Here is a 27423-nt window from a genome sequence, read left to right on the forward strand (position 1 = left end):
TACTGACTAATCTAATGTATTTGCACAAATATAATGTTGTAAAGCATGTTTTTAAAAACACAAATTTAAAATATGTGAGGGGCGTACTTATAGATGCTGATCACTGTAACTAAAAATTTATATTTTTTAGATGAACATTTATTAATTAATGATTAATAAACTGAAAAACACAACACTGATGATCATAATCATAATATAATACATAATTAACATAAAAAAAAAAAGAGTCTGCTCGATAGATATTTCCTACTTTATTTACATGTGTGCATAAAACTGCAGATACACAGGAAAGGTATCTTACAGTGACATCACAGAGTTACGATCTCTGAGAATATGACAGTAAAAGATTTTCCTGGATCTCCTCAACACTAAAACTCAATCAGTGAGAGATGAGATTAAAATGAGTGCAAATCTTAACGTATAACTAGAGCTGGGCTAACTTAAGCATGTTGAATGATGTGTGGTACCCTGGAATCAACTAAAAAAACAGGTTTACATTATTTCACAATGTCAGAAGACACTTCAACTGTAAACCGCCTGCTTACCAGCAAGATGTGCAGCCCAGAGGATGAAGATCAGAGGAAAATATAGCAATTCAGTTATGATGATCATAATCCAAACGCATGAAGTCTGAATTCTTACTTCACTGTGCAAATTTAAGTGTTAAAAAAAACCACCACAACTAAACACCAATACACTGAAAGTGATGTCATTTCTTAAACCAAACATGGTTATTAAAGAGATATTCATCCAAAATGAAAATGTATTCACTCATTTATTCTGTTTTCTGTAAAACACAAATGAAGATACTTTGAAGAATGTTGGAAGCCATCCGGCAGCCATTGAGAAAAACAGTGGAAGTCAATGGCTGCCAGTTTCAAACATTCTTCAAAACATCTTCTTTTATGCCTAACAGAAGAAAGAAGCACTAGAGAGTGAGTAAATAATGACAGAAATGTAATTTCTTTAAATAATCTATCCCTTTCACTGAGAGCAAAATCATTTAAAAGTAAAATCCCACAACCGTGAGAGGAATCACATCTTAAATAACTTTAATCGACGGCCCTTGAAATATGCTAAACAAACTCTTTTCTCAGAAAAAAAGAAATACATTTAAATTACTTGGTCTTTTATTACCAACGCTCGGAGATGAGAAGCACAGTTATGTCTTCTACTGCAAAGCTCTGTTTACAGTCAGTGTGTGCAAGTCCATGTGCAGAGTTCATTGTTTCTGGTTTTTCAGCAGTTCATCTATTTGTAGTTTGTACATGTTCTTTACATCCTCAAGGTCCAGACGCAGCTCTTCAGCCTCCTCTGCCTTCTCGCCATACATCTGCAGGATTGTGTTGTGCCTTTGTTCAAGATCCTGAGGAGCAAACAAACATTTGGTAAATTTTTAAAGGGCACATATTTTACCCTTTTTTAATAATTAGGTCTTTTGTGTCTCCAGAATGTGTCTGTAAAGTTTCAGCTCAAAACACTCATCAGATTATTTATTATAGCTTTTAGAATATTGGAATTTTCTGCTCTGAACACAATGTAGCTGTTTTTGTGGCTGTCAGAGTGTGCCTCAATCTCCGCCTTGGTTGTGTCAGATAAACAGCACAGTGACAGACATGAAGGAAGCAGACCTCAAGTAACGTTTGTGAGAAATACTACAGTAAGAACTATCCCAATGATTATTTGATGTATTTGTTGTGGAGTTAAGAACAAAGGTGGCGGAGTGTGTATATACATAAATAATGACTGGTGCACATCAGCGGACATTATTAGGTCGCACTGTTCACCTGACATCGAATACATGTCACTAAAATGCAGACCTTTTTACACTCCAAGAGAGTTTGCTGCTATTGTTATCACAGCTGTTTACATTCCACCACGGGCTAATGCTAAGCTAGCGCTAGAAGAACTGCATGAAGCTATTAACAGCCAGCTGAATGCATATCCAGAGGGAGCTGTGATTGTAGCAGGAGACTTTAATCATGTGGATTTAAAAACGGTCATGCCTAAACTACACACCAGCATACACTTTCCCACCAGAGACAACAGTATATTGGATCAAGTATACACCAATATCCCAGGAGCTTATAAAGCAGCCCCATCACCTCATCTAGGTTTATCAGACCATATCTCCATACACTTGACTCCGTCCTATAGACCGTTGATCTGCAGAACAAAGCCAACTGTAAAAACGGTGCAAGTTTGGAATGAGGAATCTTCTTCACGCCTACAAGACTGTTTTGAAAACACAGATTGGGACTTGTTTGCGAGTACAGATCTGGAGGAGTATAGTTCATCTGTTTTAGCATATATTGCTTTCTGTACTGACTCTGTGCTAACCACCAAAACCAGCGTGGTGTTCCCGAATCAAAAACCATGGTTTGACAGGAATGTGTGCTCTTTACTGAGAGTGAGGAACGCTGCCTACAGGTCAGGGGACAGGCATGCTTACAGAAATGCCCGAAAAGATCTAAAGAAAGGCATTAAAGCAGCCAAGTACAGATATCAGCAACGGCTGGAGGGACACTTTGAAAACAACAACCCTCGCAGCATGTGGAGGGGCATTAAAGCCCTAACAGACTATAAGAACAGCCCCTCATTGTCCAGACATGATGCCTCGCTTCCTGACACCCTGAACGAGTTTTTCGCACGCTTTGACAGTGACTCCAACAGAATGGAAATCCAGACAGCACCATCACCCACAGAAGAGACGATACCCGTCTTCGAGTGTCACCAGGTGAGATCCACTTTAAGGAGGATCAATATCAACAAAGCAGCTGGTCCAGACAAGGTTTCAGGTCGCACACTTAAGTCTTGTGCTGACCAATTGGCGGGGGTGTTCACCAACATCTTCAATCTGTCTTTAAAACAGGCCATAGTCCCTATGTGCCTCAAATCAACAACCATTGTTCCAGTGCCCAAAAAGCAATCAGTGAAATGTCTGAACGACTATCGCCCAGTTGCTCTGACACCCATTATAATGAAGTGTTTTGAGAGACTTATCCTTTCACACATCAAAACAAACATCCCTACTGACCTGGACAGCCTACAGTTTGCTTACTGCAGGAACAGATCAACAGAGGATGCAATCTCAATCACACTCCACACCAGCCTTTCTCATCTGGAACATCCCAATACATATGTTAGGATGCTATTCGTAGATTTCAGCTCTGCATTTAATACCATTGTACCATACAAACTGGTAAACAAGCTGAAAAATTTAGGATTAACCCCTTCACTCTGTTCTTGGATTTTGGATTTTCTCACTAACAGACCACAGAATGTAAGAGTGGGCAACCACATCTCATCCACCATCACCATTAATACAGGAGCACCGCAGGGCTGTGTCCTCAGCCCAGTACTTTTCACCCTATTCACACATGACTGCAAACCCATTCACCCTTCCAACACTATAGTGAAGTTTGCTGACGACACCACAATAATAGGACAAATCTCAGGTAACAACGAGTCTCAATACAGAGAGGACGTCCAACACCTAATCAACTGGTGTGTCAATAACGATTTGGTTCTGAACACCTCCAAAACAAAAGAGATCGTTGTTGACTACAGAAGAGCAAAAAGGACACCACCAACCCCCCTCCACATAAATGGCGAGGAAGTCGAGAGGGTAAACAACATCAAATTCCTAGGCCTACATCTGACAAAAGATCTCACATGGACCATTAACACCACCCACTTAGTGAAGAAAGCTCAACAGAGACTTTTCTTCTTAAGAAAACTCAAGAAAACAAAAGTACCGACCCAGCTCTTACTAAATTTCTACAGGAGCACGATAGAGAGCATCCTCTGTCACTGCATCACAGTGTGGTACACAAGCTGCACTGCGGAAAACCGGAGAGCTCTATCCCGGACTGTTAAGACTGCACAGAGGATCATAGGAATTAAACTCCCAAACCTCGATACAGTCTACGCTAGCCGCCTACAGAGGAGAGCTAGCAACATCATTAAGGACCCTACACATCCAGGACACAAACTTTTTGCACTACTCCCATCAGGGAAAAGATATAAAGCAATTAAGACTCGCACAAACAGGCTAAAGAGCAGCTTCTTCCCCAGAGCTGTAGCCTGTGCCACCCCTCCTCCTTGTACACATTAACAATCACCCCCCCCCCCCCCCCCCCCCCCTCCCTCACTCCCTACCTTTCTGATGTTCTGCTGCTAATGCACAAAGACACTTTATGGATATTCATGTTTGCACTCATTTGCCATAATGTAAATACTGTGACTATTACATTTAGTATATTTTTATTTTACATCTTATATTTTTAGTATTATGTCTATTGTTGGTTTTTATATATTTTAGTATTATGTCTTATATTTTAGTATTATGTCTATTGTTTGTTTTTCTCTCTTTTTATGTTGCTGCTGGTCTCTGTGAGTTGCCAAACAAATTTCGTTGTACAACTACAATGACAATAAAAGTTCTTTACTTCTTTACTTTAATTCAAGCCTTTCGATGAGACACACACAATGTTGTTACAAACACACACATCGAATACGCATTTAACTTTGCTCTGTTATTGCACGGCAAATGTGACTGGGTACACGTTAATATACACTCCTGTATGGGCATCTGTTATGTTAAGGTCAAAATAAACCTGATTTAATGTCCACAAACCAGGATTGAAGCGTCTTCTTTTATAATTGTACTGACATGTGGCTGTGGTGATAAAGTAAAGACGGTAAAATCGCTGTATGAACTGAACATGAACTATTTTAGAAACGTTTTTAACTTGTTTACTCATTTTTGATCACATTTGATGACTGATGATCACAGAGAGCTGAACAGATCTTTTAATCCCAGTTGCTTTGGGCAAGTCCTTTCTTGTGGATATGATTATACGTTTTACTACAGAGGCATGTTAATAAGCGGCTGTCAAGCAATTTGGTGGGTGGGGAAACCACACTCCTACGTCCTACGTTGCGGTGGACTTCAAAATGAGAGAAATTTGGATATTCATTTAAAATATTCATATTTTTATTTTGCAAGCATGCATTAACCTAATTAAAAGTAACAGTAAAGACAAAAGATTTAAAATATATTATACTAGTAAACATCTCGTTTTGTAAAATGACACTATATACCGTCCTCCTATACACAACACCTTAACTTTCTGATTTTGACTTTAATGTCATAAAAATTGTAAAGCTGCTTTGGAACAATAATTATTATGAAAAGCTTGAATTGATTACATACAATTTCTATTTCTAATGAATTTTCTCACTTTCTAGTCATAAAAGAACCCTGAAAATGTAAGACAGTTAAAAAAGGGCAGCACATGAGTACAATTATTCAACTCTAAATCAGTATAATAAAATCATTTCTGAAGCAACATTTGGCACTGAAAACTGGAATAACTGTACTGATAATTTAGCTTTGGCATAAAAAAAACATCTTGAAATATAAATAATAAAGCTGCTTGTTTTGTAATAACTCTCCAGAATATTACTGTTTGTACGCTATTTCTGATCAAATGATTGCAGCCATGGTGAGAGTGAGATACTCATTTAAATACAATAAATAATACCACAAAAACATGAATGGTTTTATTAATCTATTGCTATTTTAAATAAATTTTTAAATATGAAATAATAGCAAAACTGCTCCTTTTACAGTTACTGTTCACACATATATAGAACCTAAAATTAAAACTTGCCAAATAAATAATGGAAGTAAAATATTTTGCCAAGTACTATGAGGTAGTCATACAGTTGGTCAATATTTTTATTATTTATATAACCTGTGTGAAAACAAAACAATAGCATCATATCACAAAGCTGTAACTAAAGAATAGCCTCATGACATGCTTGATTCACAGCAATCTTTTCGTGTGAAAAGCTCATCATGCTTAATCATATTTAAATAATTAAAATTTTTAAAGTTAGCATCTTTAGGATCAAATATATGCATCTTATGCACAAAGATAACAAGTTGTAATAATCTGTTAGTAGATTTGCATGTGGTTCACCTTCAGTTGCACTTTCAGCCTAGGGATTTCCTTCACTTTACTCTCCATTTCATCGTTCTCATTGGTCAATCGGATCAGCTCTTCTGACATCACAGTGCGACTTCGCTCTAGACTAGCAATCTCCATCTTGTAGAAGACCAAAAGTGGTTAACACAAATTAGTAAATAAAATACTGTATTTCTAAATACAAAGGTAAATAACTCATTATGTACTTGTAATTTGAAAAAGAATTGTTCTGTTGAAATGCCGGTCATACCTGCAGCTGTGTTATTTCACCCTCTCTGAGCTTGAGCTGAGACTGTAGGCTCTCAATGACACTGGATCCACCACCCAGACGAGCCGCTTCATACAGGTTAGTCCCGCTGATGGACATGGTCATAGTGTTGAAAGAATGGTCCAGCGAGTCCTCCTGCTGCAAAAACCACACATTGCAGCTGAAGTAGGACCAGACTTTGAGAAGAAGAAAAAAATTCAAGCATCTCAAAAAGTACCTGTGAGAAGAAGGAGGAAGGTAATCCGGCATGATCGGCTCCACTAACAGAACTGGAGCGGGACAGTGAAGGAGTGGAGGAAGCTGGAGCATCAGTCACAGACTGATGAGACTTCCTCTCCTGGTAAAACAGAGAACCTTTATGTCAGACTTCTGAAACTTTACAACAACAGTTATTGTCATTGTGTTTGGCTTTTTGTTTTCATAAAGTACTGATTGAAAATTTGAAAATTACTGATGAAAATTATTTTGCATGCAAAACCTTTTCTTTGAGGGCCTCTTGTGCAAGGTAGCATTTCTTCTTCTCCTGTTCCACCTTCATTTTCTCCATTTCGAGTTGGTTAGTGAGAAGCAACTGAAGAGGAGCAAACAATACAGATACTGAGATTAAAGTCCACGTGAAATCAAAATGAACAACAATATATTTTTTTAGTACACATTGTAATCTTAAGCTCAAGATGTAATCTGTGCATGTTTATACATTGAGAAATGTGGTTCGTGATCTTTAAAACAAAATCTATTTGTTTTCAATCTTGTCTTCATCTCGGGGGGCTTTTTTTTAGTTATTAATTACAAGTTGTTCTATTGTTCTTTTTCTATTATTGGGAAATTACAACTGAATTTAGAAATAGTTTTGAAACAAATCTTTGCGCTTAAACTAAATTAATTATGTAGGCTAATGTATGTGCCTACAACACATTTCCTTATCCAAGTAAAACAGAAAGTGAAAGTAAAGGCAGATTGGAGGAGGCTCATTCTTTATCCTCCCACTGCAGATGGTCTGTTTAACGGTTTTCTCACTAGTGAAATGCTCAGTTTTTCCACTTATAAAAACCACCATGTAAATAGTAAAAGCACCATGGTACAACACACCTGACTCTCAAAGGGAAAAGGAGATGAGACTCTGATAGGTTTATTCTCAAAACATACCCATAACTCCTTAAGACAATAAGCTCAACCCTGTTGGACCATTTCTGCAACGTTATTGTAAATAATGTATCTGTAAATATCATCTTTTAACATCTCTGCGTGCTCATAACCTTTAAGCAAAACCTCTTCTCTGATAATACCTTTACTGGTTCAATATAAATAACCAATAGACAAAATCAAGCCCGTTTTCTTGTAGCACAAACCATTTCTCTCAGATAAATCTCATTCAGGCCCAGTTTCTACCTGTTCTTAAAAAGAATTTTAAGTGTTCTGATCTCAAGTGAAGACTTAAGACCCTTTACTGTTACTATTGCCATGTAACAAGCACTTAAAAGAAACAAGAGTGGAATTAATTTCTTCATACTTCTTAGCTCTGCATTCAAAAGACATTTTAATTTAGAGTGTAAACAGGGTAATAGGGAAGCAAAGACTGCTGCAATTTATGTTTAGCGCTGACTGACAGTAACAAATAGTACCTTCTCCTTCTTGGAGTCTTCTGATACTCGAGCATATTCCCCTTTAAGATTCTCCAGCTCTACACGTTCCCTGCACACACAGAAATCACTGTAAGAGCACTGCATCGCCATCATTTGGTTTTTACAACATGAAACATATCTCATGTCTCATACCTGCTTAGGTCATCCTCCAGTTTTTCCCTCCTCATCCTCTCTGCATCCAGCTGTCCCTGCAGACGCCCCTTCTCCTGCCTCAATAAAGAGGCCTGGGACTCAAAAGATGTTATCTGTGCTCGGATGGCTAGCAGTTCTTCTGTAGCTGAACGCTCTTTCTCTACTGAAACAGCAAGCTGAGCCTGGGCATCAGCTGTAAACAGAGAAATAACAACTTGTGAATAAATGATAACTTATGAACAAATAATAACTTCATGGATGACATATGCAGCTTATTCTTTAAAAAAAACAATAAATTTAAACATATGATAAGCCACCAACACTTAGTCGAAACAAGCAAGTTTCACCTAAGCGGTCAGAAAGGTTCTTCTCCAGTTTTTCCCATGATGCTGTCTGAGCCCCAAGGGTGGCCTGAAGGTTCTCTATCTGTCGAAGGAGCGGCCGTGTTGCTGATGTTACACTTTGACTCAACTCCTGGTTTCTTGTCTCTGCTTCTTGTATCCTCTGTTCGAGTACAAATACAGCATACCCATCATTTACTTGTACAAATTGGCCAAATATAGACGCAGTTCAATTTGGCAATCAATTTACCTTTTAGTGTTTAGTCCTGTTCAGCACACAATCATTTCAGCAAAAGGAGTGACAGCCAAATTTAAAAACCAAATTAACGACAGAGAAAAAAAATCTGTTTGATATTCTCCATTCTAATTAATATTCTACATAGTGTGTAAGGAACCTGTAAACAACTAGTTTCTAATGACAAAAATGTTTGATTATTTATTATTTCACAGGGAGCAAGATACATCTTTTCTCATTAATCTTGCCACATTTTGCAAATAAAAACAGATTAGGGCTTCTCAATTATGGGAAAAATCATAATCATGATTAATTTGGTCATAATTTTATCTATGATTATTCAAAAGGATTACAGCTGATTCCTGTGAATTATTTATTTTTTCAATATATATCTCCCAAATGATATTCAACAAGGCAACACAGTGGCGCAGTAGGCAAGGCTGTCACCTCACAGCAAGAAAGTTGATGGTTCAAGATTTGACTGGGTCAGTTGGTGTTTCTGTGTGGAGTTTGCATGTTCTCCCCGTGTTCGCATGGGTTTCCTTCGGGTGCTCCAGTTTCCCCACAGTCCAAAGACATGTGGTACAGGTGAATTGGGTAGGCTAAATTGTCCGTAGTGTATGAGTGTGAATGAGTGCGTATGAATGTTTCCCTGAGATGGGTTGCAGGTGGAAGGGCATCCGCTGCGTAAAACATGTGCTGGATAAGTTGGTGGTTCATTCTGCTGTGGCGACCCCGGATTAATAAAGGGACAAAGCCGAAAAGAAAATGAATGAATGAATGAGTGTTTAACGAATTTAGGATTTTTTCCACAGTATTTCCAATAATATTTTTTTCTTCTGGAGAAAGTCTTATTTGTTTTATTTTGGCTTGAATAAAAGCAGGTTTGAATAAAAAAATGAATTTTAAAAACTTGTTTAAGGTCAAAATATGAGCCCCCTTAAGCAATATATTTTTGTGATTGTCTGCAGAAGAAACTACTGTAAAACAATGACTTGCCTAGTTACCCTCACTTGCCTTAATAACCTAATTAAGCCTTTAAATGTCACCTTTAAGCTAAATGCTTGTCTCTTAAAAAATATATAGTAAAAAAATATGTCTTGTCATCATAACAAACATGAAAGAAATTAGTTATTAGAAATAAGTTATTAAAATTATTTTGTTTAGAACTGGGTTGAAAAACAATCTCTCCGTTAAACAGAATTTGGAGTGAAATTCATTTATTCATTTTCTTTTCGGCTTAGTTCAATATCCAGCACTTACACAACAGATGCCCTTCCAGCTGCAACCTATCCCTGGGAAACTTCCATACGCACTCATTCACACTCATACACTACGGAAAATATATCCTACCCAATTCACCTGTACTGTATGTCTTGGACTGTGGGGGAAACCTGAGCACCCAGAGGAAACCTACGCGAACGCAGAGTGAACATGCAAACTCCACACAGAAACGTCAGCTGACCCAGCCGAGGCTGGAACCAGCGACCTTCTGGCTGTGAGGCGACAGCACTACCTACTGCGCCACTGCGTCGCCCTGGAAGGAAAATCTAAAGGGCTAATAATTCAATAATAATTCAGGAGGGCTAATAATTCTGACTTCAACTGCATATATAAAGTTATTTTCCTCCCTGTAAATAAGGAAAGGGGAATAAATACAATAGATTAAAAAATGAAACAAACTGTGCTTAAAGCTTCTTCACTGTTATAAAAAAAAAAACTTTAACTATAAAAGTCTTTCAGTCAAGAGTAGTGAGTGATTTTGTCCTTTTGTTGTTTAATTAATAATGATAATAACAGTTGGCAGCAGGAATATTGCACGCTGTCACTTTAAGAGCAGTGCGGTTCTGATTCATGGTTTCACTTTGACATGTCTTTTGATTCTCAACTCGTTTGTTTATTGCATAAATGAGGGTTAGTATGTATAATCACTAAACACCATGTTTTGACACAAATTTGCATGTATTTGACAATTAAAGAGGTCACATTAAGATGACTGTAGACGTGTGTGCTCTGCTCGTCTCTGCAGAGCTTGCACACATAAACAGCATGCTCTCTTTCGCGCTTTTAAACACATGAATGATTCGAATGTACATCAGAGAATGATGGGCATCCTGTACTGCAAAAGTTACATTACAGTACATGCTTTTAGTAATTTTCATAAGATACTCAGCTATGCAGAGCAACAAAAGTGTACAAATGGAAAGGGGCAGTACATGATGTAAAAAATTGTTTTATCTCGGGTAATATTTTGTCATAATCATTAGAAGCCAAAATTGAAATCGAAACTGAATTTCGATTAATTGCACAGCCCTAAAACAGATACCACAAAAAAACTAAATGTAAATCCTTTAAATAAGATGCATACCTACATTTGTAATCACATGATTAATTAGTTCACTATACAAGATCGCTTAAGGCTTATTAAGTGTTTGTTATAATAAGTGGACCTGGCAACACTGTTGATCAGAGTACAGTGATCAACTGGTTCAGTTTAAATCACCCACCATAGCGAGCCTTTAGTCACAGTTACATTAGTTTTGTCAAAAACTGTGGTAAACAATTGTGGATATGAAAACAGTTTGTATAGGAAAAAAATGAATAGTCAATCTGGGACTTTCTTACATTATACAGATACTCTTTTTCTTGTTTAATTCTCGCAAAAAGATGCTCAAAAAATAAACAGACATGCACTGTTGGAATGTTTAGTTGAGGTTCTTTTAGCAAAGACATTTGTATTTAGCTATAATGAACCATCTTGAACTAACTAGAACAAAACAAGTATTAGCTGGAGTACCCACCAAACTCACCAGAGGGCACTCCAAGAGCTATTCACCTAGACCACAACTTCCATCATGCTTTGCATCTGAAACAGTTTGTTTAATTGTTAAATCTGGGGAGTGGTGCATGGTTAAATGTGCAATAGAGGATTGCCAAAAAAGTTACATCACAAAATGTAATCTTGAGAACAGTTTTTAATGAGGGAAAGCGTGACTTTACCTGCCTTTTTGCAGATTGTGGGCTGAAGAGCGACCTGTCACCCGCTGATATCAGCAGTTTATGATCAGTTAGAATGGGAGAAAAAATTCAATACCCGAATAAACACTTTATTTGTACTTTCGCTGATTTGCTGTGTGTCAGTGTTCAGCAGTGAGATGCAAAGCATAATGGGAGGTACAATCCGGATGACTGGCTAGTCAAGCATTCTGGAGTGCCCTGTAGAGAATCTGGTAGGTACTCCAGCTAATAATGACCGTAACACAATGATTGGCCCTAATAAACTGAGCTTGTTTCACACAAATGGAACTCTGATTTCTGATTATTGTCTGTTTTCTTTGTCAAACTCCTTTGAATATAGTAATGGAAGTGACTCAAAAAAATAAAAGCTGACTTTAAAAGAACAGGTTTCTCCACAACAGCTGACAAGAAACAAATAGTGCAATAATTCCAATAAGCAGGAAATGTATTCTGGTTACCTGCTGTAACTCACTGATCTCCTCTCTCAGGTAATCTTCCTTCTTGGCCTGCTGCTGTTCAGCTCTCTGTAGAGCCACCCTCAGATCAGCCACCTGAACATAACAAAAAAAAAAGTCACAAATAAACATGAAAGCTAAAACTTCAAAATCACACATCAAAAAAGACAAATACACCAAGATAAGTAACCCCAGATGCTGACATTATTTTTTAACAAATAAACGTAATAAAAAATACAAAAATTTTACTTTACTCGACCTCCACAAATGGAAGATATATTGAAAAATGTTGGGAAAAAATAGGAATTGACTTTCATTGTATTTTTTACTCCATCTATAAATGTCAATGGCTTTTTTTTCGACATTCTTCAGAATATCTTGTGTTTAATAATTGAGAATAATTAAGAAATTTAGGATCACTTCAGTATTAGTAAATGGAGAGAAAATTTTCAACACTGAGTGAATGATGCTTTTAAGGTAATTTAATATGGTCAAACAATTTTACAAAATGGGCTTACCTGATTGGCCAGTGCCTCTTGTTGTAGGCGGGAATCTTCTTGGACTTTCTCCAAAGCCAAACTCAGCTCTTCTTTTGCCTGCACCTCTCTGCTCAGCGCAAGCTCCTGTGCTTCACTGTCCTTCGAGGCGTTGGCCTTGTGGAGTTCAGCCAACTCCCTAGAAAACAGAAGAGTCTGTGTTTTTGCAGGTTTTATGAGTTTTTTTTTTTTTTTTGAATGATTTTTAATTTATGACTTTTTAAAGACTTTCAATCCAAAAAAATAATCATTTAAGGAAAAATATTAATTACATATGTCTTTACATGAAGAGTTGTTTTTATAGCTGTATTGTTATATTTATGCATTTATAGATTTATTTTAGTATTATTAATTTAATTAATAATATATATATATATTTTTTTTTGTCCACTTTATAGCACTACACATAAACATTGCATTATATAGACAGTGCATCCCACAGACATAAGAAAATAAGAAATCTGTAATTATAAAGTACAATTACACACCTGAAGTACATCCTTAATAAAAGTTACAATAAAGCTCATGCTCAATCATGGTGAACACTAAAGGTGCCAATGACAAAAATGATGATTTTTCATTGCTTAAATTTTGCTTGTTCTTCACTTTTAAGTAAAATATAAAAATCAATGCCATGATCATATAAATTTAAGACTGCTGACCTGATTTAAGACCTTTTTAAGGCAAAAAAAACATTGATTTAGGATTCATTGAAGACCCCCAGAACTTTTTATTTTTTTCAAATACAAACCACAACTAAATTGCAGTGACACTGGGACAGGAAATGTGTGTGCGTGTCGGCATAAAGTATGTATGCAGTGTTTATTTACTTGTAGGAGCTGTCGAGAGCTGCTTGCAAGCTGCGGCTCTTTTCCTGAAGCTCCTCGCTGCTGGTCTGCAGTTTACTTAGTTCCTTCTCCTGCCGCTCCACCACAGCATTCAGCTTCTTGATGTTCTCTCTGTGCTGCTTTTCTATTTCCTCCTTACCATCCATAACCTACAAATGATAACATTGAAGAAACCTAATTATTCCACTGATATTTGATATAAAAATATGTCTGAATTCACTTGCACAATATATATGATGTGCCAAAAGAAAGTCCCGCTCCCTACTTAATATTCCATTTCTGAAACATCTTTAAGTTCATTTGGACTTTAAATGTTGTGTTTCTGACCTGCTGCAAGAGTTTCAGTTCTTCTTCCTGTTCTTTAAGTTTTTTGGTCTGTTTGGCGATTTGTGCATCACTCTCCCTCTCTTTCACACGCAGTTTCTTAATGATGTTGGAGTGCTGCAACTGCTGCTTGGACAGTTTCTCACCTAAACAAAAGAAAACCAGCAAAAAGAAAAACACCCAATTAAAAAAATACCCAGATTCCTTTAGGATTGTACAGTAAAATCTCAAATGATCCTCCTAGTAAAGGTCACAAGTAAACACTCGCCTTCTTCAAGAAGCTCTCGGATCTGTTCTTCTTTCTCTTTAATCAGTTCCAAAGTTTCATTTGAGTTTAACCTGCTTGCCAGTTCTTCTCTGAGGCCTTTGATTTCCTGTGGTCATCACAGATGAAGCATTTAAATGCAAAACAAGATTGATGATTAAAAAAAGACTTTCGCACAAATAATAAAGAAAATGAATACCTTTTTTGCGATGTCTCTCTCTTTGCAGGAGAGTTGAGCTTTCCTCTCTGCATCAGCAATGCGCTGGGTGAACTCGTCTTTTAAAGATTGTACAGAAGAGCTTTCTTCCTTCAAGCTGATCACCTCACTGTTAACACAGATCTTGTTAACTGTATTTTAAAACCAATATAAGATGCTTATATCAGAAACAAGATATTTATTTTGATAAATAATGCAGTGAACTGATATCAGCATTATAGCAAAACAGTCTAATATAAGCATCATTAGAGGTGTAACTAGGGCTGGGCCGATAAACGCTATTATATCGAATCCCAATAAAAATTAGGTCAATACCAATGATAAGCTCTGGACTTTTTTAGTCTATATTAATATAAGAGCTGTAGTAGCAGAAAGCAGAAATGTTAAACAATGGGAATCTAAAAGTCAGTTAAAGAGCCCATATTATGGGTTTTTGAAAATTCCCCTCCATGTATTGTGTAACACAGCTCTAAGTGAAGTGAAGTATCCAGCTAAGGCTTAAATCTGTTAGTGTACAGTGTTTAAAACGGTTGATTCATCTATAAAAGAGTCGACTCATAGTGCTTCAAACGAGTCGCCTTGATACCGATTCATTAGGTGTTTCGCCATGACGTACGAACGAAACCAAGTTATTCACGTGCACGCGCAAACCCGGGAGATTTCAAACCTGAGGCCCCGCCCTCTGACGCAGAAACCCAGACACACAAACAAACACACACCCACAAACACACACACACACAAACATGCCGGTCGATTGAAGTCACACTGCAGATGGATATATTGAGTCTCTACCCAAACATGAAACCTCAGCATTATAGCCAAGCAGTTGGAAACTACTGGAAACTTCTGGAAGCTACATGCTACAAAGAATACTTCATCAGCGTTTGTTAAAGGAAGGATCAGTAAAGAGTAACTTATTGATGGACATCAGGATTTTTCTTCCTCCATTTCTCAAGTGTAAGTACGTGCGATTAAAGTTGCCTCGTTGACTCTAGCTTGCAAATGTATTTAGTTGTGATTTGTTACTTGTAACCGTGTGTACTGTATCAGGTTAACTGGCTATATTCTCTTATCGCGTGCAAAGTCACGTTAAAAACGCGACGCGTGCTGCGTTAACGGAGCTCCGTGGATGAGGAGTAGTGTGTGTGTCTGTGTGAGCGCGCGCTGTCGTCCGGAGGTGTGTGTGTGTGTGTGTGCGCGCGCGTTGTCATCCGGAGCAGGGTTAAGTGCGTGTGTGTGTTTGTGCAATATGTGTGTGTGTGTGTGTGTCTGTGAAAAGAGCAGAGTGAGAAGCTAGGAGATCTCCTCAACTGCTTTTGGAGAATTTGCTCAATAAAATAGTCAGTCGTCTGTATTTTCAAGTCCATAGTCTGTATTTACATTGACCCACTGGCAGCTAAACTCCACGCCTACACCATCGAGCGTGTATGAACTGTGATTACTTTTATATTGCTGATTAGCTGTTTGGCATTTCACTCTGACTGAAGGCAGTCGACCAATCGCGACAGACTGTCATTGGTCCAATCAGCGCAGGTTAGCTGCGCGCTAAGGAGGGGTTTGGGAACAAATGAATCACTGGACGATTCATACAGGAGTCACTGGGATAATTAGGTAAAAATAAATGCAGATTATAAGACCATGAAAGTGTTTTTTGACCTTGCATGCATATTAAACTGTTGTTGGAGACCCTTACAACCAAGATATGACCCTATTTCATGTATAATATGGGCTCTTTAATATTAGAGATGTACCGAAATTTCTGCCATTAAAAATGTATCGACTGAAAATGTTGTGCTGTTTAATGCACCCTCTAATTTTTGTGTCTTCAGTCACTGTTGGGGTACTCTTTAAAATCTGGAAGCATTAACAATATATCTTAAATATATCAATATATATTAACTTATATTGAAATATATACTGTGGGTAAAACAGTGGGTAGGTAGTGCTGTTGCCTCACAGCAAAAAGGTTGCGGGTTCGAACCTCGGCTGAGTTGGCGTTTCTGAGATTGCATTTTTGACATATCAGCCAGCCCTAGGTGCAATGGATCACAAATGTCACGGTTCGGATGACATAAGGGTTTTTTTTAGTCAAGGATCAGACCATTATTCGGATCAGCCAAAAATGAAAAGAGACAAATGTAATTTCCTTTCCATTTATTACAACAACTGTACTGCAAGACACTTTAGGAACTAAGAACCTGTGATTTTATTAAAAATAAAATGAAAAAATAATCAGTTAAATAAAAATAAATTGTAACACATTAAGTATTGGGAAAAAATCACTGTTACTACTACTGTTGCTGATAACACTATATGTAGAAATCTAACATTTTCATTTGTATGACCCTTTTTATTGTTTGTCTTATTTTCAATAAATGATTCAGTTATTCACTCATAAAACTTCATGTTTCATTGCTAGATGTGTCATTATTCAGTGGCATATTTTTGATGGTTGGATGTTGCCACCTATTGCTTAAATAATACATTTATAATTTCATTTAATGTAATTGGTGCCTACAACTTGGATTTTTTGAGAGTCGTTAAATGCATGACAGTGATTTTAATAATAAACATTAGGGGTTAGATCTAAACTATAAACTGTTATCCCAGTACTTCTTTGTTATTTGACTATAACTTCATAACCAACTTAAAAGACTAAAGACTGAATCTCTTTTTCATTTTTTTATTTTTGTGTTTTCAGATTTCAATGCAGCAATTTGAAGGATGAATAAACATGCAAATCACCATCATTTATAATTTATGATGCGAGGTTGTTGAGATCCTGATCTTTTAATGATTAATCATGCAACCTACACTGAATACATTGATACAGGCTAAACAAGTAGTGACAGAAAACACCTTTATTGAAATCCTCCACATTCCGAATAACCTACCACAGCTTCTTCAGTCATCATTATATTTCACAGGAAAGCCTAAATGCTTTAATTCATGTGATTTGAATGACGTGAGTGGCGATCTCTCTGTGATCGTTGCAAACTTAGGATTAATCTACCAGTAAAAAAAAATTAATGTGCGGCCCACAAGTGTTCCGAACCGTGGGTTGTGATCCGTTGCATCCCTACACATCATGCAAGAGAATTATCTGCCCAATAAGAAATAATTACTCAAAATCAAACAAAACATGCTAAAGGGGTAGCTTAATTAATGTATTGCTGCTCTTTGGGTAAGAGATTTATCAGAATAAACAGCAAAAGAAAGTCCAAGGCAATCAAAATATGTGGAAAAAATATTAAAAACCCATGTTAATGAAAGCTTTTTAATATTTTTCCACATTTTTCAAAACATAATAGCTTTTTTGTGCCATGTCCTTGCTAAAAGATGTGTAGGTTTTTACATTTTTTGTAAGCTAATCCTTTGTCAACAGTATGTGAGCACAGCATCCGGCATCAAGCTGTACAAATACTGTCGTTTCCCTAATTAGCTAGTGAAAGCATGTATCATTTTAGAAAACATAGGAGAGCAGATTGTTTTCTGGAGCACAGGTTTAACTTACTCTTTGAGATTGTCACACTCCTCCTCAAGTCTGGCCTTGTCTTTACTGACCGCAAGCAACTGTGATTCTCTCTTTTCCAATCGGCCAGAGAGCTCCTCAATAATCTGGAGATGAGGAAAGAGAACAATAACAGAAAAAAAATATAAATTTCATCATTTAAAAAAAATTCATATACATATACAGGACTTAAAATTATTGTTTTTGCTTGGTAGCACTGGTGCTCCCAACTTCAAAAATTTAGGTAGATTCAGTGGCAAACGTGGTTACCTGCAAACTTGGTCCCACTGGAAGTCTATTTTCTATTCATTCTGAAAAATGTGTACACATTCTCAAATGGTATATTATCACTAAGGCCAGACCGAATCTGCTGACATTTTTTGCTATTTCAGTGCAGAATTTTGTAAAAGTTTATGCGGAATGATTTTTTATGTATTATAACTAAAAACTTAATATATGAAATAAAAAGTAATACATTTTAAACTTGTAGTTACTGTTTACAATGCAAATCCAATTAGATCCAGCCATTTGATAAGCAAAGAAAGTCTCTCATTTATTATATCCACTAAAAGACAGAAATAATTACTTTACAAACTAAATGGTAAATAAATCATATGAACATTTTTATATTATTCAATAATATTGCTGAAATTACTTTAAAAACAAAATAAATATAAGTTTACACAAGTAAATAAAAGACAAAATAATGGGCTAAAAATCTGTGGAGATTTCTGCATGCGCACAGATTCCATGTGGCGTCAAGATCACTGATAAAGTTTGCCATTATTTGTAACTTATGGTGGTTTCAAAAACTATATTCGTCAATGATCTTTTCATTCACTCATCTTCAGCGCTTTACATTTACACATTATAGTCCCCTGTCATCTGATGGCTGAGGGCACTGACTGTGTGACTGACAGCTAATAGTAAACAATCACGTCATGTTTTTCTACAAAAATGCGCTACATTTCTTACTTTTTTTTCACAAACATACACTCCTGTGTTTTTCAGCACCTTGCATTTTTATGATGCCGCATCAAGATTTTCAACTTTTACATGTAGCACTGTCTCTCAGATCCAGAGCAGTGGGCCAATCAGAAGAGAGAGTGTTGCTGACTTCATTCATTGTAGCAAGTTGGCATGACAACAGTCTTAAACCATTCCTGAGAGCTGTGTTTCACGTTTTTAGGTGCAAAATTTTTAGGTGTATTCGCATGAATGTCTCCAAATCTGCACAAGTGAAAAATATTTTGAAATGAAAGCAGGTCGCACGGCAACAATTTAATGTACTCGCACAAATGCTCCCAAACAGGGGCGGACTGGGACAAAAAAGCCCTGGCACTGTGGCCACACCAGCCCACATTAACACACCGACACAGGCCGACCTACAGACATGCACAATGATTACTTATATTGGTGTACAGATGGTAAAATAAAATAAGCAGTACCATTTGTAATAGATATTTAAACATCTAGCGTATGTGACTGGAACAAAAACAACCCATTTATAAACAAATTTATACATACGTTCATTTCATTGAATTATTTTCTTTTCAGCTTAGTCCCTTTATTAATCTGGGGTCACCACAGCGGAATGAACCACCAACTTATCTAGCATATTTTTCACAAAACGGATGCCCTCCCAGCTGCAACCCATCACTGGCAAACATCCATACACACACATACACTATGAACAATTTAGTTTACCCAAATCACCTACAGTGTATGTCTTTGGACTTGTGGGGAAAGAAATTCCAACTAACCCAGCCGGGACTCGAACCAGAGACCTTCTTGCTGTGAGGCAACAGCGATACCCACTGCGCCACTGCGTTGCCCCTTTTCAAGAATATTTCAGTTAATTTGATGGATTTGGCAGCTTCTGATTTTAGAGCCATTTTTTGCTTTCTCTGAGCTTTTCGGCTCCGCCTTTCCTTTTTTACAGTACATCTCTGACAATTAGTTTGTGTTGCACTTACTGTTTGTTTGACATTCTTGCCAAATTTTGATTACGTCCGCGTAACCTCTGATTTGGTCGAATTGTTCAGCGCATCTCCAAACCAGCTGGCCGTTACCGGTTGGGCCAAGTGCTTAACATTTACTATAATTATTACTATCATCATCATCATCATGATCATCATCATATTCACATCTTGCAAGAGATAAAAGCTGCCTGCATCTAAAAACAATACATAAAAAATTTATTAAAAAAACTGACCGGCCCACATTTAAAAAATGGTCCAGCACTTCTGGCATTTGCCAGAATTGCCAGATGGCCAATCCGCCCCTGCTCCCAAATATTTATTGAGGTCACATAGATTAAATTACGAATTAAAAAAATGGTCGCAATTTCAAGCCCTTATATAAAAAAAAAATTGTTGAGGTCAGAAAGATTTTTTTAAACTAGTGCATCTGTATGATAAGTACACAATAAATTAAAAGACAGCAAAGGCATTTATAATATTATCAAAGATTTCTATTTTAAAAACTTTTTATTTGAACTTTCCATTGATAACAGAAGTAAAAGCCAAATTTTACTCATTTAATTTAGGAAAATAATGTTCATTATTCTTTAATCATTCTAACAATGATAGCAATTGCCTGCATTTATACCTTAATATAATATAATATAATATGATATAATAGGATATAATATAATATAATATAATATAATATAATATAATATAATATAATATAATATAATATAATATAATATAATATAATATAATATAATATAGGCGACACAGTGGTGCAGTAGGTAGTGTTGTCGCCTCACAGCAAGAAGGTAGCTTGATCGATGGTTCGAGCTTCTGCATTTCGTTGTGGAGTTTGCTCCGGTTTCCCCCACAGTGCAAAGAGATGTACAGGTGAATTGGGTAAGCTAAATTGTCCATAGTGTATGAGAGAGAGTGTGTGTGTGTGTGTGTGTGTGTGTGTGTGTGTGTGTGTGTGTGTGTGTGTGTGTGTGTGTGTGTGTGTGTGTGTGTGTGTGTGTGTGTGTGTGTGTGTGTGTGTGTAAATGATTGTGTTTGAGTGTGAGTGTGAGTAAAAACGTGCTGGATAAGTTGGTGGTTCATTCCGCTGTGGCGACCTCAGATTAATAAAGGGACTACGCTGAAAAGAAAATCAATGAATGTATAAAATAAAATAAAAGAAAATAAATAACATGACATGACATGAGATGACATGACATGACATGACATGACATGATATAATATAATATAATATAATATAATATAATATAATATAATATAATATAATATAATATAATATAATATAATATGGGCGACGCAGTGATCCAGGTAATGCTGTTGCCTCACAGCAAGAAGATCGCTGGTTCGAACCTCAGCTCAGTTGGTGTTTCTGTGTGGATTTTGCATGTTCTCCCTGCGTTTGCGTGTGGCAACCCCGGATCAATAAAGGGACTAAGCCAACAAGAAAATTAATGAAAGAATGAATGAATAATATAATATAATACAACCTTTTGGAGCTCTGAAATCTGGAAGGGTGAATCTCCAGGTTTTTCTTCAGTACTCAGTGGTGTTACAGTTTCATGTACATCGATTTTTTGACTGGACATTGTGAGGTCAGGTTCAGGTTCCTGGTCGACTTCTTGTAATTCATCTACCTGCTCACAGTTCACTGGTGTTGCACTGCGGCCACTTTCCTCCATCTCATTGTCATCCAGCGATTGGTCATTCATTGACTCAATCATACCCTCCTCTTCCTCCTGTTTTGTCTGTGGCACAGACTCAGCCGGAGCAGGCAAAGGTCCAGCTGTGATGGAGGCCAATGTACGGTTCCCTGGGATCTCATCATCAGAATTCACTTCACTGACACTGCGGCTGTCCAGCGACTGCACGCTAAACGAGTCAATGCGCTCAAAAGCATCAGATGAGGAGCCGCAGCTTTCAGTGAGTTTGGGATATTCATCCAGGCGAGGGAAGTCGCTGCATGTTGAAGCGGAGAGAAGCTGGAATGAGCCTTGCATCAGGTGCAGACCTGCTTTAGCCTCAGCTGTTTCCTGTCTGGAGCTGGCCGAGCTCTCGCTCAGCACACTCTCATGGTCCAAAACCTCAATGTCGCTGGTAGTGGAAGTTCCAGAGGAGAAGGCACTAACAGGAGGAGAAGGGGTGTCGCTTTGTCTGTCCTCTGATTTAGCATCTTTGGATTCTAAAATAATTTCTTTAGGAGGGACAGGCAGGGTTTTATCTGGATTTTTGGTCTCGACGTTCAAAGGTGGATCAAACGAATCAACAGATTCACCCTCTGAGGAAAATGAAGGTACATTTGTGAGTGGAACATCTAAAGTTAAAACCAAACCATCTGACTCTGTTTGGTCCTCGATCGACTCCTGTTCTACAGCTTGTTCTGGTGCAACACCTGAAGCAGGAATACCCAGTTCTGGTTGCATCTGCTCTTCCACAGTGGATGAATTCTGCTCTGAAAGTTCTGCCCCGGCTGGCTTTATCTCAGTTATTTCCTGGCTGCTGCTTTTACTGAGCTCTGCCTGACCTTGTAAGTCATTGTCCACTAACTCCTTGTCCTTGTCTGCTTTTTCCCGTAGTCTGCGGTTTGACTTGGCAGGTGCCACAGACACTACCTTAGTGTTGCTTACAGCTTGTACATCCCCAGGAGGCAAAAAGGCACTGAAGAAATCCTCAGATTCATCAACCACTGTTCGTGTGACAGGCGTTGTGATGGCCTCAGAGGATGGAGGGGGACTCGTGGTTTGTTCCTCAGTAGGCGAGTTCCACTGGTTCATTCCCCATCCCGTAGGTGCTGGCTTGCCTGGTGGATCTGAAAAAGGAAGTATTTAGAGTGTTAAGAATATTTTAAAGAGAAAGTTCGCCTAAAAGTAATAACATAAAATCTAATTTAAATACAGCGATTAAAAAAAACAATTTAGAGTTAATTCTTTAAATTGTCATTTTGTGCATGTATTGAATCACTCCTGAAATTGAGATAACTGCCCTTAAGGTAACCATAGCAATGCTCTGGTATCATTAGCATTCAGTATCCAATCATTTTGATTAAAATAATAACAACGTTTATTTTAAAAAGACTTGCTATAAACCATTATCAAAAGATATTGAATTATATTCAGGAGAGTTTTTCCACAATGTGTGCATGGGCACTATCAGAACGTTACATAGTAATAAACAGCCTAACATCAGTGTTACTAATTTTGCAAAGTTTGTAAATTATGTAACAAGTTCAATTGTTCAGCCCTACAGAAGATAACAGTGTTATTATCCCGCTCAGTTCAACTGCGTTCAATAAATAAACTAACAATATTATTAAGTATGTAAAAAAAATTATAATAAAATAATATTTAAAATATATAATAACAATAATAATAATAACAATAATAATAACAACAACAGCAATAATAGTAATGTATGCATTACTTAAACATATTACAATGAAATATATATTTTATATATATAAAATAATAATATATATTTTATATTATTATTATTATTATTATTATTATTATTATAACCTTTATTTTTACCAGGAAAGACACATTGAGATTAAAAATCTCTTTTACTCTTTTACAAAAGCGTCCTGGCCGAGATTAGGCAGTATACATGTCACATCAGTCTAACAAAACAATAAACAAAAACCATTGACAGTTAACATGAATCACACATTGACAACAAACTATCAAAACATCTACAAGCCTTTGTTTCAATTTCTAAATCATTTATACTCTTTTTTTAAGCATTCAGTGAAATCAATTCTTTAAACTGCAAGATTATTCCATGTAAAAGGTGCTGCATATTTTTTCCCCCATTTCAGTCCACACTTTAGGAACAGACAGTAAACAAATATCCTGTGACTGAAGCCCATAGTTAAGGACAAGCTTTTTACAAATGTTATGCTGTATATATGATGGGAGTAAACCCAATATAGATTTTAAACAAAGATATGGCAATGCTTGAGCCTGCTAATGGACAAAGAAGACCAACCTATATATTAAATCTTAAATTGTATAAATAAATCTTATAAATCTTAGGGCACCATGGTAAACAGTCACCAAATGCAAGCAGACTCTGAGATGAAGCTTTCATAGAGATAACATTACTGTAGTCTATTATCGACATAAATGCTGCATCAACCAGCTTTTTTTTTTGTTTTGTTTTTTTTTTTTGCATCAAAAGAAAGGCAGGTCTTAGTTCTAAAATATAAGCCTGAAATCACTTTTAATTTTTTCACCAATTGCTGAATGTAAGAACTAAAAGAAAGTGTATCATAAATTAAAATGCCAAGATATTTGAACTGGGACACCAATTCAATCTCTGCATCATGAGTAGTAGTAACAAACATGGTTTCATGCATATGTAGTAGAATAAGTTTATCAGGACATTTTAAAAAGCTTTTATTCAAGAATATTATTTAAGGGAAAAAATCAACTCTAATTAATTGTCATTTTTAATCTTTATAATGTACCTTCAACCCATAAGGTTTAAACCATTTGTCAGCAAGGTTTAAAAAAGATCTTTTGTTATCTTGTGTTTTGTTTTATTAAGTACAGGTCAGAGTAAGTACATGTTGTTTCATTTCAACATAAATTTATATGTTATCCTAAATGAAGACAGCACTTTATTTCACCCACTTTTGACAGGGCTTTCATTTTGGTTGGATGGTTTGTGGTTCAGTCTCAATAACTTGGTTGTAAATCCTGCAGTTTTGTTTCCCAGTTGTACAGGGTTCTTCGACCCGTTTTCAAACTGTCCAGCACTTTACAAGTGTGGCAAACTACATATTTACATTCTTCACCACATTATATCAGATCCTATTTATTACAATGCTATACGATACTATAAAGGGTGTTTCAACATTACCTGCTGGTTTCAATCTTGTCTGAAGGACTCAATTAGTTTAATTAGGCAAGTTTAACTAAGGTTAAAGCTAAACAGTGCAAAGCTGCTGTCCTTGAGAAACTGAGTTTGACACATGTGCTATAGGTTAATGCAAGGAAAGTTTCTGATGGCATGTTCGCCTCTAGCACAACATTGAATCACTTCCATTGGCTCACATCTTTAATATGTCATGTATTATCTAAAATTGATATTAATTTTATTCATGAAGCAATCATCTTCATGCATTTTGTAATCTCACACTGTTGAATCAAAAGGTACAGATAGAAAAGGCAGATCACCTACATACACATGCGCAGACTCCAGAGCTTTCATTTTATGCAAAAATATAATGATTTTTTGTTATTTAAAGTTTAACAGATTAATTAACATATTAAGACAGCAACAATTACATTTATTCAAGTATTTTCAAGGATTTCCAGCACCCATAAGAATATCTGTCTGTATAGGACAGGAATTATGCAGCAAAGAGCAAATCAACTAAAAAGATGCTTGTCTGTGGGTATTGGTGTCCATTTGGAAATGACTTAACGTTAGATGACTTTGAATAAATCCATAGCCTGCATAAATATATCAAGCAAGAATCATTAAACACACTCCATCTTCTTTTTCCACTCAAATTACACCATTCATACTTAAACTTACCAGGGAAGTTCTGTCCGGTTGTGTCACCCCACTCCTCTTCTTTAATGTCCAGGACCCTGTCGATAGATTTCTGAGCAGTTGTCAAAGCTTGTTTGGCAAAACTCGACAGATGTGAAGCGTTGAACCAACTCATATTGCTCTAACGTACTTCCACCCGATTGTGTGACAGTCCAGCGAACGTCTATATAAAAGACGACATTTTTAAAAGCATTCCCAAACGAGAGCAGCTTTATTCCACACTAACAGCCGGAGCAGGTTGATGTGTGTTTGTTTTGTTAGGCCGCTGTCCACATTAGCTTGGCGGCTAGTTCTGCTCGCAAAACAACAGACAATTTGCTGACAGTCGACATAATATAGGGCTAAAACGAAAGTCGATAATATAAATAATTAAAGGAGGGAATAGGCGACATTTTTCCTTCACTTTCGCAATCCTCGACTCTTAGGTTGGACTTGTACGCATTGTTTTGTTTTCCTCTGGCAGCTCGAGATCTACTTCCCGTCCACGTAGCAGCGCATCAGATCCTGCACGTGACGTCAGGCCACCTCAAAGACGTCTAGATGTATTTTTGTTCTTCTTTAACGAAGATAAAAACAAATATAAAGGTAAATAACCAAAAGTATCCCCTTTTCGTAATTTTATTAAAATAAGAATTTATGTAATTAACATAAACTTAAAAAGTACAACATTTTAAAGTCCTTCGGAAGGATTTGGAAAGAACGTGTAAACAAAAATTTATAAAAATAAATATTTATTTTTGTATTCAATGTTGTGTTCTGTTAAATGATAGTTTTTCAGACCCCGTTTTAATTAGTGTATAGTTCACGGTTTTTAAAATACCCTTTTTGCATTATTGATCCTTTGACATTTATTTTACTCACTTGCTATTTTACATATTTTAATAAGTACAGGCCAGAGTATGTAGATTGATTTGTTTTACATATATACATCTGTTCATGCTTGTCATTTCACCTATACAAGAAAAAGTCTTGTCATCAATCCAAATTTTAGGAACAAATAATAACTTGACTTCTAGTTGATCACTTGGCTTATATGAAAGGCACAGTCCTCTAGATTACGCTTATTTTACCAAAATAAGATATGATCATGCCTTAACTTGTAATTATTTAATTAGGACAGGAAGGTCTGACTTTGCTTAGACTAAAGTCTTGTCACTTAACAGAAATAATGTACAGTGTAGAATAGAAGTCATGGTGCAGTGAAAAAATAATAAATGTTGTGTATGACTACGAGCCAGGAGGACTGCATCCATACATCTTTGCTATGACTTCAATAACAAAGAACGCTTTCTTGCAGGACTCCCAGAGTTCATAAGGAACATTTGGATTCATCTTCAATGCCTCTTTCTTAATTTTACCCTAGACATGCTCAATAATGTTCATACCTGGTGACTGGACAGGCCAATCCTGGAGCACCTTGCCCCTCTTTGCTTTCAGGAACTTTGATGTGGAGGCTGAAGTATGAGAAGGAGCGCTAAATCCTGCTGAAGAATTTGCCATCTCCTGTGGTTTGTAATGTAATGGGCAGCACAAACGTCTTAGAACCTCAGGCTGTTGAAGTTGCCATTCACTGCAGATCTCTTGCACGTTTGCATACTTAATGTAAACCCAAACCATGACTTATTACTCTTGACTGATTTCTCTGAGAATCATGGGTCCATATGGGTTGTAATAGAGAGGACTTCTGCAGTATTTGTGATGATTGGGGTGCAGTTCAACAGATGATTCGTCTGAAAAATCTACCTTCCGCCACTTTTCAAAATGACCTACTAGAAGTCAAGTTATTGTTTGTTGCCTTTACAACTGGGATCGACAACAAGATGTTTGTCAGGTAGTGACATTATGTTCATGTAAAATATGAAAATGAACATGTTACTAGTTTTAAAAGGATCAATCTATCCATCTTTACTAGTTTTAAAAGGATCAATCTATCCATCTATCTATCTATATCTATCTATCTATATATATATATATATATATATATATATATATATATATATATATATACAGAGAGAGAGAGAGAGAAAGAGAGAGAGAGAAAGAGAGAGAGCTCTCTGTCCTTATCATTTATGGCTATATAGTTTTGT

At 36.6% G+C, this 27423-nt stretch overlaps 1 protein-coding gene across 2 annotated transcripts; it reads right to left on the reverse strand.

Moving 5' to 3' along the window:
• Positions 1 to 234: 234 nt before the first annotated feature.
• tmf1 (TATA element modulatory factor 1) lies at positions 235 to 25836 on the reverse strand. 2 transcript variants are annotated; one of them, XM_021479595.3, is made up of 17 exons: positions 25319 to 25809; positions 21268 to 22586; positions 17793 to 17896; positions 14261 to 14387; positions 14065 to 14170; positions 13800 to 13942; positions 13455 to 13621; positions 12607 to 12763; positions 12092 to 12184; positions 8387 to 8543; positions 8040 to 8232; positions 7887 to 7956; positions 6743 to 6835; positions 6482 to 6601; positions 6247 to 6399; positions 5991 to 6116; positions 235 to 1366 (listed from the first exon to the last, which is right to left on the reverse strand). In XM_021479595.3, exons 1-17 carry the CDS (start codon positions 25449 to 25451, stop codon positions 1223 to 1225), a joined length of 3405 nt encoding a protein of 1134 aa, XP_021335270.1. In that variant the 5' UTR covers positions 25452 to 25809; the 3' UTR covers positions 235 to 1222. The 2 variants fall into 2 exon arrangements, with proteins under 2 accessions (XP_021335270.1, NP_001003522.2); NM_001003522.2 differs by having other exon boundaries at positions 911 to 1366; positions 6247 to 6402; positions 25319 to 25836.
• Positions 25837 to 27423: the final 1587 nt, after the last annotated feature.

Source organism: Danio rerio, chromosome 11 (genome assembly GCF_049306965.1).
Source record: "Danio rerio strain Tuebingen ecotype United States chromosome 11, GRCz12tu, whole genome shotgun sequence".
NCBI lineage: Eukaryota > Metazoa > Chordata > Actinopteri > Cypriniformes > Danionidae > Danio > Danio rerio.

What these genes read in the sequence shown, in the direction of transcription:
- tmf1 (NM_001003522.2), bottom strand. Translation starts at nt 25,451, where the DNA reads ATGAGTTGGTTCAACGCTTCACATCTGTCGAGTTTTGCCAAACAAGCT. An exon ending in AGAGAGACATCGCAAAAAAG is followed by an intron (nt 14,171 to 14,260) that starts GTATTCATTTTC and finishes TGATGACCACAG; the next exon opens with GAAATCAAAGGCCTCAGAGA. An exon ending in AAGACTCCAAGAAGGAGAAG is followed by an intron (nt 6,836 to 7,886) that starts GTACTATTTGTT and finishes GCTCCTCTTCAG; the next exon opens with TTGCTTCTCACTAACCAACT.